The sequence below is a fragment of the Sparus aurata genome, chromosome 14 (genome assembly GCF_900880675.1).
Source record: "Sparus aurata chromosome 14, fSpaAur1.1, whole genome shotgun sequence".
In the NCBI taxonomy this organism is placed as follows: domain Eukaryota; kingdom Metazoa; phylum Chordata; class Actinopteri; order Spariformes; family Sparidae; genus Sparus; species Sparus aurata.
The window spans coordinates 20,851,349-20,867,671 of record NC_044200.1 but is presented as its reverse complement, the minus strand read 5'-3'; the positions used below and the strand labels follow the sequence as shown (position 1 = coordinate 20,867,671).

The 16,323-nt window shown below is 38.7% G+C and overlaps 2 protein-coding genes across 2 annotated transcripts; both read right to left on the bottom strand.

Moving 5' to 3' along the window:
* Window positions 1-774: 774 nt before the first annotated feature.
* Window positions 775-8,873, bottom strand: tmem243b (transmembrane protein 243, mitochondrial b). Its single transcript, XM_030439556.1, has 5 exons — window positions 8,845-8,873; window positions 7,621-7,914; window positions 6,841-6,891; window positions 5,353-5,457; window positions 775-5,271 (listed from the first exon to the last, which is right to left on the bottom strand). Exons 2-5 carry the CDS (start codon window positions 7,696-7,698, stop codon window positions 5,152-5,154), a joined length of 354 nt encoding a protein of 117 aa, XP_030295416.1. The 5' UTR covers window positions 7,699-7,914; window positions 8,845-8,873; the 3' UTR covers window positions 775-5,151.
* A 5,142-nt stretch (window positions 8,874-14,015) lies between these two features.
* Window positions 14,016-16,248, bottom strand: meig1 (meiosis/spermiogenesis associated 1). Its single transcript, XM_030439202.1, has 3 exons — window positions 16,076-16,248; window positions 15,225-15,381; window positions 14,016-14,200 (listed from the first exon to the last, which is right to left on the bottom strand). The coding sequence occupies exons 2-3, from the start codon at window positions 15,369-15,371 to the stop codon at window positions 14,072-14,074; spliced, it is 276 nt and encodes a 91-aa protein (XP_030295062.1). The 5' UTR covers window positions 15,372-15,381; window positions 16,076-16,248; the 3' UTR covers window positions 14,016-14,071.
* Between the last annotated feature and the right edge of the window lie 75 nt (window positions 16,249-16,323).

Sequence of the window (16,323 nt, the reverse complement as noted above, 5' to 3'; positions counted from 1 at the left end):
AAATGTTTACAGGAAGTTTATTTATTTAATTTTTTTAATTGGTTGGCTGCACCATTCATGTCTGTACAATCCACAAAACTTTCTGGGGTCAACCCAAAATTTTCAGTCACAACTCTGATCAACACACGAGTCAAAGATGTTGTGTTTCCCTATAAATAAGTGAAGAATGCCACCTTTTTTTTAACTCCCTTGTTTGATCAGCTTTTGATAATTTTTAAAAGAAAATGTATGATCTTAAAAGAAATGTTGTTTTTGATTATTCTAACTTTACAGGTACATTAGACAAAGATTAGAAGAGGACCTTCAGTTGTTACAATAACACACAGATAAAGATAGATATTGCTTTTGAAATGTAGTAAGGTAATAATGAAAGTCTAATATTTTTTTCTTTTCTTACATCTCCATTTACACTAATGGTAATAGAAATGGGGTTTATTTTCAATGTATTCAGATTTCTTCGAAAAATTCAAACTTGCCTCATGTTACAGGAGCTACTCCTGATTAATTTGGGGTTTATTGGTTAAGGTTGTTTTCTTGGGCTTAACAGAGTTCTGTGGTACTTTGTTGTGCTTGAAGCCGTTAAAAGAAATCCAGTCAGCAGCATTAAACAACTTGTTTAGACGACAGAAGGGTCAATACAATCCGCTCACATATGGCTGATGATGTGATTATTACATACAGCTCCTTTTTTTAAAAAAATAAATACAACCTTAAATCTAAACATGCCAATAATACTTTTTAAAAACATGGGTAAAAAAAAAAACAAAGATTCAGTCAGGGTACATAATTATTTATTCCATAAAATGAATGAAATAAATACAAAATAAAGAAACACATGGCTTTGACAATCCTAAAGTCGTGGCGAGGTCGACCCTCCGGTGGAAGGCGGGGCTCGTTGTCCCCTCAGTTTCTTTTTTAGCACTGAGCTCTTTGTCACTGTCAGTTATCATCTGTTACACAAAGCTTTGCCGCAGAACGCGTGTAAATGAAGCTACGGCTGCAAAAGCAAGAAGACAAACGCTACGAGAGAAGTGGAGCTACACGAGACGTCTGCGGCCCGTTGAGTTTGAAGTTTCGTGTCTGCTAGTTTTGTTGTCTCATGGAACTTGTTAGAAAGAAAAACAGAATAATGGCAGAATGTTCCTTTAAGATCTAACTTGACTGAATATTCTTAGTGGCAGCCTGAATGTGATGGAAAGTTGCATCAATACTTCTCGTTTATCTCCTTTAACATTCAGCACACTGGAGATACGTTTACCGAAGGAAAGGAGATTAAAACTTCCCGCTTTTTGTTCTCGTCTTCATGAATTCTCCTTCACATCTTTCCTCGACATTGTGTTGTTTCCCATCGAGGTCAAAGAAGAGTGTTCAGGAAAATACAAAAGACAAAGTTGGTCGATAACTCTGCCCCGTTCTTACTAAGCCTTTTTTTGTTGGATTTTATAGTTACTGCAGTTTTTAAATCCTGTTTTTTCTAAGAACAAACATTTAAACTTAAACGTTGTCACAAGATCAGACATTTAAGAGTTCCATTTCAGTTACAACTCAGTTTTGACAAGAAGTGTAGTTGTTGTGCTTTGGCTTTGCGGAGCAGAATCAACACTTGACTGATCGTTTGACAGTCAAATTAATCTCTTTGGGACTTGTGGGGTGGACAACAAAAACTATCCGACAATCAGGGAAGCACGATATCGGATCTTTTGATGTTTTCCACCTCATTTTGGCTGATAACCATGCTGATATTTGACATGACATGAACTCCTCTCCTCTGGTCGAATTGGATTATCATGCTCACTTTAAGTGTGGTGACTCTCAAAATAAGAGCTCGTCAACGGTTCCCAACAGGTGAGCAAAATTAAAGCTTCATCTGATCGGCAGAAACGTTCATCTCAGGCCGATGCTGATATTTAATTTTAAAGCTGGAGGATGCCTGAAGCTCTCTTTCGTGATGCTACAGCTGTGAGAGTGCGGGGAGATTTATCTGGAGGGTCGAGGCGTAACCAGCAACGTGTGAACTTATTTGGCAGTGGAATGAGTATCGAAGACTCGAGTGTGAAGCCTTTATCGTGCATCCCTTATTCAAAGACATCAGATTGAGCTTTGACAAACTGCGATGAGCATTTTTATGACTTCCTATCATTTCTCAACCAAACAATTAATCATGAAAATAACATTTGGATCAACAGTCATTCGATTCCAGTTCAAAAAGTCATTTTGTCAAAGAGATTCTTCCGACTTTGGTTCATTTGGAAAAAGTCCACCTTCTGTTTTCTGTTCTTTACATCCAAAACAAACCTGTTTTAATAACATGAATATTAAATAGTTGTTATAAATTAGTTGATTGATTATTTCCATCATTTTACATGCACATATATCAAACATTCGCTGGTTCCAGCTTCTTAAATGTGAAGATTTGCTGCTTTTCTTTGTCATTAATGACAGTAAACGAAGAGTCTTTGGGTTTTGGACTGTTTGTTGGACAAGTTCGAGTTCTGGGCAAACAATTAATCGATAATGTAAATAATCCTCATCTGCAGCCTAAAATATCAAAGGATTTTAACTCATTCGTGACGTTAAAACAGAGAAATCAAACTCAAAGCTCCTTTCGTGCTCCAGACGCTCCGATTTGTAAATGGCAGAATTATAAGTGCAAAAATTTTAGATGGCAGACATCGAAGTGACGTAGAAACATACAAAGATCTGCTGTGCTGTGCAGCTTCGGCGTGAAGCGGCGTGGATTGTTCCCGTTCATTCTCATTGGTGCTACAGCTGGCCTGAGTGTGTGTGTGTGTGTGTGTGTGCTTTAATAAAAAGTGTAAATCAACCAATACTGAGTGCAAGAATTGGCAGTGAGTCATAAATCAGCATTTTAAAAAGACAAAACAAAATCCTTTTAACAAGACTTGATTTGAAAAATGAATTAAACTCAACCTGATAATCAGATCAGCTGAGAGCAGAGAGGAAGCAAAGAAAACAAACTGTTGCATATATTCGCCCTGAAGCTGCTTGTGCTATTGCTGTGTTAGCTAGTTTAAAGTACAGTCTACAGTACTGAAGGGAGGAGGAGGCTCCGTCAACAACACACTCCGTCAGCTCGCTCCGTGTGTTTACATGCACATAACGTTTGTCCTGGTTAAAGGAAAAATCCACCCCACAGATTCAGTTTGATGACAGACAAAAAAAAAGTGTTTTCAGAAATCTAAACAGATCGTCAGTCATGAAGCGAGTCAGTCAGATTCAAAGAGTTCGGAGGTGTAGATGTGGTTTTGGGAGTCAGATGATGTCGCTGTAGCCTCCAGATCTGATGGTGCATTCAGGAGATCTTTGTCAACTCAAAAAACTCTCATTATTTCCAGGTTTATCACCAAGATGCTCAACTTAAACGGCTGAAATAGGTGTAAAAACGTAGCTTTCATCAGAATTAGTCGTAGAACTGAAACCATTAGACGATTTAATAAATGAGTCAACTGTTTTCATAATTACGTCATCGCTTCAAAGTAAAAACATATAATCATTCCGTTTCCAGCTACTCAAGGAGGTTTGTTGGTTTGTCAGCAGGATTACACAGAAAACTACTGAACAGATTTCCATGAAACTCTGAAGGAAGACGAGTCTCGGCCTGGAATAGACCTCAGTGACTTTTGGAACAGATCCAGGAGTTTATTCTTACTTTCTTTAACGTTGTAAGATGGGACGCTTGTCAAGGTTTATAAGGTAATAACAGGTGGATTTTGATGAAAGAAATCAGGTGTATTTAGGTGGCAGATAGTTTGATGCTTAACAACAAATAAGGATAAAAACCTGCAACTTGCACGATGTGTGATGAGTGTGCTTGTCGATGCACAAACTAACTGTTGCTCACAGCCGGAAAGATTTAAACAGTATAACATTTTTTGAAGACATTCTTTGCTTTCTTGTTGAGAAGTTTGACGTATATCATCAAATTCTTCCAGTACAAAACGGAGAATATTACATTAACAGTCCATCAACTTCTCATGCAGTGGAGAAAAGTCGTCTGCAACGATTAATGATTAGCTGTCAACTATTAAATGAATCGGCAACTATTTTGATCATCACTTCTCCGTTTACAGCTTCTAACTGTGAATATTTTCTTGTTTGTTTCCTCCTCTATGACAGTAAACTGAATATTGTTGGGTTTTGGACAAAACAAGACATTTGAGGACGTCTTCTCGAGCTTTGGGAGACACTGATCGCCATATTTTCCTTTTTACAGAACAAACAACTAATCGAATAATTGGCAATAAAAATAATCGTTAGTTGCAGCCGTGACAACAGGATACATGATATTTGATGATCTAGTGGTCCTGAACGCACCATTAAACAAGCAGGCCGCAGATTTGGGGATTTAGAAGTCGTCGTCACAAAGTTTGGTCTTGAGAAACAAACAAAATGTGACAAAGCGTCCGTCTTCATCATGCAGCATGATTTACATGTTTATAATAACAAAATCCTCCAGAAATGAAGCAACATGTTGCCCCCTTTTTTCTGGATGTAGTTTAAAGATATAAATAAAGTTAATCGGATACTTGAGGACAAAGAGAAACATGTAAAAAAAAAAAAACACCAAAATCAAAACAATACATGATTAAACAGAAGATGGGATTTACAGTAACAGGGTGAGATTTCTCCTTTAACGGTCATCACATCAAACCCGGCTGCATTCTGTCATAAGTACTCGTTGTTGTGAAGATGAGACTGTAAACAAAGATGTTTATTTGCATGTAAGCACACCTGGTTTACCTCAGAGTGCCTCCTCCAGCTGTGAGCCTCCTCCAGCTGTGAGCCTCCTCCAGCCGCGTGTCTCCAGGCAGATTAATGGCCTCGAACAGTACGTCATGATTCCTACTCTGTGACATCATCATGCGTGTGTGTGACAGTGAGTGTGTGTGTGCAGCGCACCAACAGTCTGACAGTTTTATCCCACTGGAACCATCAAGTGTTACTGGTTTTGGTCCGAGAGTCTTCAGTTCGCTGCGGTTCGTTTCAAGTTAGTGTGTGACGAGTTTTTTTTGTCATGTTGGTCCGTGTGTTCGTCCACGCAGTCCTCCCGCACGTGTTTCCGTCCGTCAAGGCCATGTCGTCCCTTCTTCTTCTTCTTCTTCTTCTTCCTCCTCTTCCTCGTCGCTGTCTTCACTTGACCTCGTGGAAGTAGAGGTTGGCACATAGACACAGCAGCACGATGGACACCAGCATGTAGTAGATCAGATTCCTGAATTTAGGCTCCAGGTCGCCCTGCCGGTACCAGAATATCTACAAGAAACAGAGCGACAAATTGAAGACAAACAGGCGCAGTATCGTTCAGTTGTACAACAGATCACTGAATGTATTTACCAGCACTAAAGCGGATCCACAGGTGAGCAGGATGCACACGGCGAAGAAGACATTGAGCGGTCGAGGAGGCAACGAGGGGAACACAAAGGAGCTGATAACAGTCACCTGGAGGACACAACAGGACAAACATTAACACTTCCTAATCTTCATTTACTAAACTCTTTTTTCAACGTCACCACAACTACTGAAAATGAAGAATTTGACTAGATAAACTGCTTTCAAATGACAGCTGGTTAATGTGGTCGATCTGGACTTGAGCCATCCTGGAAATTATGCAAACATGTCCACCATCACTTTACATAAAACTGTATCAGGTCTCTGCTGACACACGTAGCTTTATCACCACATTTGTGTAACACAGTGTCTGTCTGACAGCAGCAGCAGCGCTCGAGGCCGACAGATAATCTGGAAATGGGAACAACAAAGAACATGAGTAACACTTTTCACTTCGGAGAAGGAGAAGTAAAAACAGTTGAGTCATTATTTTAACTGCAGATTCCTTTTTCCTCCGCCAGATTCTACTGACTCATTAACTGCCTTTGTCTCTCCCGGATTCGATGATGTCAATTCTGCTTTCAGAAGCAGAGCATCTGCTTTTCAGCGGGCTACATTATTAATATAGTTGAGAGTTGTTGTGCTCACCTCCTGCGTGTGTTACGAGCATAAAAAACACATTTGCAGCTCCAGTAACAGACGCTCTGTGGATGTAAAACAACCTCTTGTTGCTCTTAACCCTCTCTCGTTTTAAACTCACTCGTTTCAAAAGTCATTAAAGCAGATCACACAGCAATTTTTATACTTTACAAATTACCAACATGGTGGATTCACACCGGATTAAGATCACAGACGTCCTCTGCACTTCTTACAAATGACTAAAAGTTTCCACGTTACACTTGCCGCCCGTGCAAAAGTGATATTACCATTAAAAAAAAGGCCAGACGTGACGGTCGTTTGTAGATTTCATGGAGCCACAATTGAGTCTTTTAAGACCCTTTAATGCCGACTAATCAATGTTCTGAAACTATGAATAAACTGAACAAGAAACGATCAAAGTGTCTTTAATGTGTTAAAGCATGCGACACAGGAATGTAGCACTCACATGCAGCGCTGAGAAGTTTTTTGCAGTAAACTGCTAAAATAAGATTCATGATATCAGCATGTAAAATTTGAAATGCTCTAATGTTTTAATGTCAGATCGATTAAGACCATTTGAGGCTTGAAAGGAACCCATCACGCCCCGACTAATGATGATCGTTAAAGCATTCGGAGGACACGCACGCTTCTACATAGCTGCGTTTTCAAAGACACGGTTCAGCTCTTTCAAGCTGCTGCCGCTCTCATGTCAACACATACTGAGAGGAAATATAAGTAGATTAGTAGAACCCCAAAAGATAAAATTGCCTTTAGTTGCAAACTTCAGACAAAACGGAGGAAACTGGTCGAAGAGAGAAACAATTTTGTGGCATAATGACGAAGATTTGTACTTACTAAAACAACCAAAGACGTGAATCCCCCCACTGCCAGGTTGATGATTCGATCCTGCCAGAAAAACAGTTTTAAATCATCAGTTATTACGAATCACTTAAAAACACCTGAATGAATGTATCCTCCTAACGAGTGTGTATCCATTTGGCTTTTATGTGAGATTTGTTGACAAAAAAGGGAAATATAGAACAATTCCAACCTGATATATTCAATAAATAGGGGTTGACACATTGTAAAAATGAGACTCTAAGGCGTTAAAATGTGCCTGTAACAACAGAAACTTTAGTGTAACGACTTAAAAAGATAATTTCAACCAAATTTAAGACTGGAGAAATAATTATAAAGGTAGGTATAAAGATTAATATATATGTGGTCCCTTTCAGAGGTGGGTTTAATGCAAGAACATGGTTGTTAGAGTGAGTTGTTTGATCTACATTTGACCAACAGATAAGTTAAAGTATAAAAAAAGACAGTATTAGGTTCAGTAGCAGGTTTAAAGATTTTTAACATAAGAACTTTAACATTAGGAGAACTTGCAGAGGAGCTCGACTTATTTAGATGAAATAAGTTTAAAAGTTTATGGCAAATTTAAGACATTTTAAGGCTTTTTAAGGACCTGCAGACACTCCTGATCTTTCAGACAAGTGCCTGGAACTGGATTTTGACATATTTTTTGCTTCAAATTGTCGGTAAAATCTTTCCGAAATACAGGAAAAAAATAAGTTATGATCAGAATTAACAGTTGAGGATCTACTACGACACACACTTCCTCCAGGCTCCTACCCGTGCCGAGGTCTCCCCGAACAGAGGTCTGTTGTCCAGGCCGCTGGTGCCGTACGTCCTGGTGGTGAAGTCATCCATGGCCGGTTGGGCGCACACACACACTCACACACACGCACACACACTCAGCACCGACCACTCGCCCCTCAGCAGCGCCGCCTCCTTGAAACACCGGGCCAGTGCTGCATGCTCGCTAGCTCCCGTCCAGCTGCCTCCCTCTGCTCGGTGTCAGCATCAACAGCCTGACGAGGACATGATGACGGCGAGTCTGCTGACGAGGGAGGTTTGTTAGTTCACCTGTGAAATAAAATTAAAAAAACAGGAAGTGTTGGGTGAGGGCGAACTCCACCACAACATCATGTTTCCTGCCAACAGCCTGCCCTGATTGTCAAACCATAGAAAGAATCCTCGGTTCAATTATTTCTGCATTCATTTTATTTTGCTTCAGCAAAGCAGTAAAGAGAAGTGCAGAGTTTGCACTGCTGCAGGGAAGAGAAGTTTACGAGTGTCATATAAAGTCTGTTTACTTCCACCTTTATTTCATATAAGTAAAACTCATCTCAGGCAGACAGACTTTTTCTCAACTGATGCCATTTATTGTTATTTTTAAATCTATGATTTTTGTTGTTTACTACGTTGAACACTTGAGTATTTTTTTTATAGTTATTATTCTGATTTAGTTTTTGCTGTTTGGAACTTTGTTGGATTGTTTTTATTTTCTCTTTTCATTGATTTCTTTCATTTTTCTTGCAAGATTTTATTGTTTATTTTCACACACTGTGTGTAAAATATTGTAACGTATTTTCTCGTGCTTACGTTCGGCTCCTCCTTTTCTAGTTTCAGTGATATCGTATAATTTTAAAATGCTTATTTTTTTTTTAGCAGCAGTAGTTTTTCACATCTGTTGTTTCTTGCGTCTCAAAATGTGAGGATTTCTTTTCCTTTTCTTTGTTTAATATCATCTAATATCTTTGTGTGTTGGACGATCAGATACATGAAACATCGAGTCGTTACCTTGCACCCTGTAAAACTGTGATGTGATTTTATAGAAGATACAATCATAAATTAGTCATAAAAATGTATTAATACATCATTGCTGGCTGCCCTCATCTTTGTTATTTTGTGTGGACCTCTGGAAAAATAGCAGCTAAAAATAAAATCAAAGAACAAAGAATTTGTTTCGTTTCTAGTTCTTCTATGATGACAGAGAAGCACAGAGACACTGACGTGGTTATTGTCTTGTACTAGCAGAGGACGATGGTGGTTTTCTTTCTGTAGAAGTCAGACCGCTGCTGATCAAAAACAACAGACAACAGATTCATATTCTAGCTCATTCTGCTCCACTTCCTCTATTTTCAGGTGCGATAACAACCACAAGGCACTTCCATCTTTCAAAAAAAAGAGCGATGATGATGATAGTCGTGTGAAAGAGGAAGCTGCAATCAAGTCTGACTTAGCCACAATGTTAAGGTCTATTTACCAAAGTCTGAACCTGTGATTTCTCAACTTACAGAACAGTTCAGGGCCAGCAAAGCTCCCAAACCTCTGAACTAATAAGCCACACAGAAAGGTAGAGACCAGAACCAGCCAATAATATCAACAATCAAACCATCTCACCACAAGATTCACAACAGCTACAAAAGAGACTTCGTGGTGACATCATTTCCTCAGCTGCTGTTTCTAATGTCATAAAGGAACGTTGATGCTCACGTTTGTTTTCCCCGATTGGACAGAGCTGATGTTGTATTTACTACCTTTTCTGGGATCGATGTTTGATTCACATGTCTTTTAAGGATAATATTACATGTTTAGATATTCCTTGCCCTCTAGTGAAACTGCTAGAGCTGCAAAAATTAGTCCATTAATTAGGGCTGGGTATCACCAGGTACCTCGCGATACGATACTATCACGATATTTTGCCCACGATAACGATAATATCACGATACAGCGATTCTGCGATAATTGATATATTGCAAGAAATTTAAACCACGATACATCACGATATCTGTGTCACTGAAGAAATTCAGAATTTATTGACTGCACTGAAACTATTTCACAGGAATTACAAAACATTGTAAATCAATTCCACATGAATGACAGCCGAGTAAACAAAGAGTGTATTGCACAGTGTCTCTTCTTAACACACACACTGATTACAACTATTATTAAATATCTATATGTGTGGGTTTCAGAACTACTTAAACCATTTTTTAAATTTTATTTGGTTGTATATCTATGTTTGAATAAAGATAAAGCTGTCCTCCGAAGAGGGGTGGTGGTGGTGGGCCAAAAAAAAATATATTTATTTATTTATTTTTTTAAATATTTTTAAATATCGATATTTGGCACCAGTGTATCAATAACGTACCTCAAGACGAAATATCGCGATATATCGAAGTATCGATATTTTGGCACACCCCTACCATTAATACATTTGCTGATCAAAATAAAATTGTAAAAACTTTTTTGATAATCGATTAATCATTTTCAGCCATTTTTCAAGCAGAAAATGTCCCAAATATGTTCATTCCAGCCTCATAAATGTGAAGAGATCTGCTGCTTGTCTTTGTAATTCATGACAGTAAATAAAAAGTCTTGCGTCACTTTGGGTTTTGGGAAACAGTATCTTTCCACAACTTTTGAAGCACACAAAATTGGCAGAATACTTGCTTGGGAAAATGAAAGTGGGGGAAACTCTGAGTATCAACGGAGGAGCGGGAAAGTTAGATGATAAACAATGGAAATCTACCAACTCACTGTCCGGGAGAGAGTTTAATTAAAAAAACATTGTCAGATACTTCATGACGGCAGCACTTAAACAGTTCAAGGTGAGGACGACAGGGTGCTGGAGAGGCTGTGGGACCGTGAGAGCAAATCACTATCACATGTTCTGTTTTAGGAAGGCGCTAAGGTTTACAGTAACTAGAAGACAAACAGAGATAGTGTGGAAAAAGTTTTAAAAAACAAGAGTGACTTGTGTTTTCAAGTGGTGCCACCACAGCTTCTTGGCTCTCCTAAAGTACGCATGTTTGGAATAATGTTGCCATTCTTGATAGTGAAAATAATCCTCAATTGCAGCCCTAGAAAATACTTTTACAGCACAGCAGGAAGCTATGCAGCCTGACAGGCGAAACCCAGGGCATTAAAATCAAACCACTATCTGACACACATGCACTAGTTGAGATTGTGTGTTTATTTACTTTAAAAAACAGAAGTTCTTTCTGCCAAAAATCAAAGAAGCCATTTAGCATTTGTTCCTGAACTTCTCTGGTGAACTTTAAAACAATTTTGTGCGATTAAAACTCTCCGAAAATCTGTAATATTTTAAGAAATGACACAACCCGTCTGCAGCCAGCGTCATCAGTTTGCACAGCTGGGGGTATCAGCTCATGTTCACACACTCTGAGCATAACAGAAACAACTAAATCAAAGTTTCTTAGTCTTCTCAGAAGGGTGGACTCAGAACTGTGGAGGCAATCGTAAAGGAAACGGGGCTGACGACGCCTCCACGGAGGTTAATACGCTTCTCTAACGTGTCAGCTTCACACCACAACTCCACACAAGGCCAAACAACCATTATTACGCTGGCAGCAGCTGCGGTCGCTGCTCCCTTTCCTGCTGCCTTTCTGGGTCAGAAGGCAGCAGGAAAGGGAATCAAACCCTCGCAGAGCTTTCTCAGCAGAAAACACACGCACTGGAAAACAAGAGCTTCATTATAGCCTGGCATAAAACTGGCCTAAAGCTACATTCCTCCAGAGCCTTGTGATTTTTTAGGCTTCTTAGAAAGAGACCCCACGACTTAACGGAGCTAAGAGGAGAGACATTTGGTTCAAGTGAGAGCCGACAGAACCACCCAGTGTAATGAAACCTCGATAAAACCTTAAGACTGAAGTGTAGCCAAACTACGGATGCAGAAATACAGTCCAAAACTCAAATATAATCCAGTACTGTCATATTAGACTAATCTTCCGTCACCCGACCAACCAATTAATGAACGGTTTCATCTTAGTGCTGGGCAATATATGGATATTATATATATATTACAGGTATCTGACACTTAAATGAAATGTACGGTATTTTTAAGACATTTCAGGTCATTGGTAAATTAAATTCAAGACTGATTTCTGGATGGATCATCTTCTTATTATTCAAGCATTGCAGGGAAGTGTAAGAATAAGGTAAAAAGACAGTATTAGTAGTGGTAGGTTTATAGATTTGTTTAAATAATGATTTTCAAGTCCTAATATATATTCTCTCAGTTAAAGACATTTGAGGACTTTGCAGTAATACTGTTATAGATGTTTACTTTATTTTAACTTTTGATTTAAGGTGGATTTCCCCCACCTGCGTGCAGTGACAGCTGGTACTGAGCACCATGAATACACTAGAGACTAAAAAAAAGCCCCTCTACATGTTATGGACAAATACTGCTGTGTAACTTGACATTAAAATTAATTACCCTAAAATCTAACAGCATACTGCTCCAGTCAAAACATGGAGATGTGGAGAATTATGACATAAAACCTGCAGCTAAACAGCTGAATGTCAACAACCAAGATGACAATATGCCAAATGAGACAACCAACACTTCCAGTGACAGCTGAGTACAATACCACTTATATCACAAATTAACTTGATTAGTAAATAACCTACCTTGCTAGCAACAGCTAAGCAATACCTTTAACTTTATCCAAACAGCTTGTTAGCATTGGGAGTTATTTGACAGAGCTAAACGCTACCTGGCCGAGCATATGCTACAATTAAGTGGAGAAATAACCCGAAATCACACATCATGTATTACCACTATAAATACTTCTATTAAAGTATAAAATGACGACTGTAAACGATGACACTAAAGCTACCTTTACTGTTAGCTAACCTGAGATTTACCCGTTACAAGGCCAACTCTAAAGCAGGTTGACATGCTAACGAAGCTAAGCTAACCATCCAGACAGCTCCTGAACTGCAGCAGAAGAATCAATACATTTACAAAACCTAGAAAACAAGTTGGAAAGCCGCCGTTTCTGCTGTCTAACCACCAGAGTTATCTGCTACACTTGCCTTACAGCCTCCGTGTTGACTCCGGTGGAAACATAACTTTCAGAAAGCCGAGCAGCAGGGTCGAGTATGAATTAAAGGGAATAAGCCCGGTAGCTTCAGTTCAAGCTGTTAAAGGCGACGTCGATTACTGTCTGCGCCGACCGCGAGCAGGCTCCCTGACGGGCACGCAGCTCGCCGAACTCCATTCAAAAATGAGGCAATTTAACAGTCGATGCTATAAGGCAGAAGCGCTTATCACTGACTGACTTGCTCGTTTATTCGGAGGTACTATACTAGATAATGATTCAGCACCAAGCGGAACTATTTAAAACAACATCTGGCGCCAGTTAGTTTGTTTATATTATTTATAAAATTCTATCGAAATGGCTTACAAAGTCATTTAAAGTGTCATTACATCTTAATAATAAGGCAGTTTGGTGGTTCGTGTAAGCCAGAACTAGTTATCGTAACCAGTTGTCTTCTCTGACAAGTGCAGTTAGATTTTCACGATTACTTTAAATCGCCAACATTTTGAACGAGGTTTGGCGAAAGAGCCTCTGAATGAATGGAGTTTAGCTTGAGGATCTCACGGTTTCATGAGTGTTTAAGGTTACCAAAAGCTGTTTTCTACCATTTAAAAAACGGAAAAATTCAAATTTGAGTTAGTTTAAAAAAACGCACAAGAGTACCTTAAATCGTCCCTTTTCTGAATGGAGTTTGGTGTAAAGATCCCTCAGACTATAAACCGCATTATATCATATGAGCAAATTTTTTTAAGAATGAAAAAAGAAATCACCTGACATACATTGATAGAGAAAGGGACTGGTTATAATTATTACATTACGTAGCTGTTAATGTAAAGTAATCTATTACTCACCTGCCCTGCCGCCCCAGGCCTGTCTGTGCTGCAGCTGCGGTTCAGTCACATCTGCTTGTCAACCTCTCTGTGAAGCACCACGTGGTCAACTAACTTTATTTCTAATTGCAAGTTAATAAATCATACATATCTCATTCCTCAGCCAGCTAAATAAAGTTGCATGTCCTTGATCTGGGGAAAAACCTCAGATCTGAGAGCCAGTGGGGTAAATACGTAATCTCCCCCTTCATGCTACCATCACATGAGGAGAGTGTGACGGGGCCAACGTTTAATCCCAGAAAAAGAAAACTCCAGCCACAGTTTTAAACAGCTGATAAACATTACAGTTAGCAGCCATGAAATCCCTCCTCATTAAACCCCGAAACTCATAGAAGGTGTTCATTATCCCACTAAAACGTATTTAGCGATGCTAGAACACTACACACAACAGTTTAACCTCAGGCTGAGATGGCTGATCCAAAAGAAACAGTCACACGTCAGCTGCATGTGGACAAAAGTAAATCCTTTATTAAATACAAAGGGGTAGATCAGAACACTTTAATATCCGTACACAACGACTTTGTGGAGATCACAATCCCGGCATTCTCTTCTCCTGCTGAAGTGATAAAATGTGTTGTCTCGACGTTGGAGCTTCTTCACAAACCCGGTCTCTGGCCATTTCTCAATCTGGGACCGAAAAAAAAAGAGACAGGGATGATATTTATTCCTTATTATGGCTTCCTCTTACATCCACATAATAACACAGTAAAGCTTTAGATTACAGAACGCAATTCTTCCCAATTCACAGTGTGATTTTACTGTACTAACTGTGTACCAGTACAGTATGTATTAATATTTACTGTATATTGGTACAAGTAAACAAAAAGTGAAAGTTCAATGCAGGATTTTACCTATTCTGCTATGACTGTTTACAGTTAGATCAAGGCTACTAATGCCACTATAACAGCTGAGACTGTCTTCTCAGGAGCTGTAGTTAAAGGCACAGTATGTTATTTCTGCTGTCTCTCAATCAAAACATCGAAAACAAAAGACTAGTTTGATGTTATCATCATCATTGTTAAATAATCAACACTGCCTGTGAAAATCTACCTGACAGGACTCGGGCAGAAAGGATCACAGATGAAGTAATTTATCAATTATTTATTCCCTTTATATTCAGTTACAGTCGTTGACCTACTTCCTTACTCTTTGACCTACTCTGACTTAAATTACAGATTTCTGTGCTTTTTAAAACTGCTTTTTTGAAACATTCAGGATGATGTAAGTACATAACTCAGTAAAATAAATGACAATGGTCTGGTTGTTTTTAGACATTGTGAGGCCGCAAATGCTACACATATCTGTAAGGAATCCTGTAGAGATGTTTTGCTGTTAGATCCGCTCCATTTTGGATGCTTGTTAGTTAACTTTGAGAAGAGATAAAGCTTGTTATCTAATATTTTAATTTGATGTTTCGGCCATGACTCTTAGGGAAGTTTTTCAATGACTGTAGTGTTTGTGTCTTTTATTGCGTGATAACAGTTTTAATCCACATAAACCTGAACCACCTCTGGCTCCTCATCTGTAATTGCAATGTTATGTCCCATACTGATAGCAGGCCTTTTATGTAACACTTAGAAAAAGGCATTCCCTTGCTCCTTTCTCTGAATCAATGACACGACTAGTTACACATTCAGATCAGTATATTTACCATGACTCCGTGTTTAAATTGTAAGTACTCCAATTCATCTCTGTAGCCCGCCTGCTGGAATCTGAACAGGTTTTCCACTTCTGCCGTCCATTCTTTGGCTCTTTTCATGGATTTAGGCTTGGAGTTGTTATCAGTAGTAGAGGGCATGGTGGATATGCTGAAATATGTCACAGAAATGCACAGTTTAACAGACTGGCTTAAGACGACTGACAAGATAACAGATGAAAATGCCTTAAATTGATTCAAAATACAATATTTTGAGGTTCAAAAGAAGCAGTAATGTTCTTCAGAAGGAGATTCAAGAATCAAGGTCAATTATCATTTTACAACCAGAACTGTAAAATGACACGACTTCACCAGAAAAGATTAATACTTTAGCTCCATTCTTGATTTTCTTAGGAATCAGCAGAGACACTTATTATAAGTTTTCACACAGGCCAAACTAAAGATGCTCAGGCAAATTCGGCATACAATTGATAAACCAAACAGCACTATGTTAAAAATAAACTGACAGTGTTGATTGGATGGAACCTGTGTTTTTTTGGAAGTCACAGGCTGCCCTGTCATAAAAAGTGGCATTTCACAAAATAAGCACCGCTTGATGTATTGTAATGTATGCCGAAATCAAGAATGTATTCTAATAATTGTAGAAAATAAAATTAGAAAAACTCTGTGTGTACCATATTCACATTTAAGAAGTGATACTTAAAAATAAAACATTCGTGAATCGAGATTCGTGTGTGGTGGACTAGAAATAAGAAAACATTTTATACAGCTCACAGTCTCATGTACGCTTATTTCCACACATTTCTCCATTAACTTCTGAAAAGTACATAAAATATTTGACTTACTTTAGCTAGTTTTAAAACTTGTCCTGGTATATTTCCAGTCGTTAATAAACGAGCGATGGCGGCTTGTCTTTGGTTGCTTGGTTACGGTGAACTTTCTTCTTCTGCGTTGGGAATGATCATCAACCCAGCTTCCACAAGATGGCGCCAAACGACATTACAGGACAAATGGCTCTGAGGAAGCGTTGTCGGTATTATTATTACGGTATTTGAAGAAACAATAGAGAAAATCTGACTTATTGTTTTTCACA

Coding starts and splice junctions, on each gene's coding strand:
- tmem243b (XM_030439556.1), bottom strand. CDS start 7,698: ATGGATGACTTCACCACCAGGACGTACGGCACCAGCGGCCTGGACAAC. Junction 6,892..7,620: donor TCGGGGAGACCTCGGCACGG/GTAGGAGCCTGG, acceptor TTTTTCTGGCAG/GATCGAATCATCAACCTGGC. Junction 5,272..5,352: donor GTGGATCCGCTTTAGTGCTG/GTAAATACATTC, acceptor TGTTTCTTGTAG/ATATTCTGGTACCGGCAGGG.
- meig1 (XM_030439202.1), bottom strand. CDS start 15,371: ATGCCCTCTACTACTGATAACAACTCCAAGCCTAAATCCATGAAAAGA. Junction 14,201..15,224: donor AATTTAAACACGGAGTCATG/GTAAATATACTG, acceptor TTTCGGTCCCAG/ATTGAGAAATGGCCAGAGAC.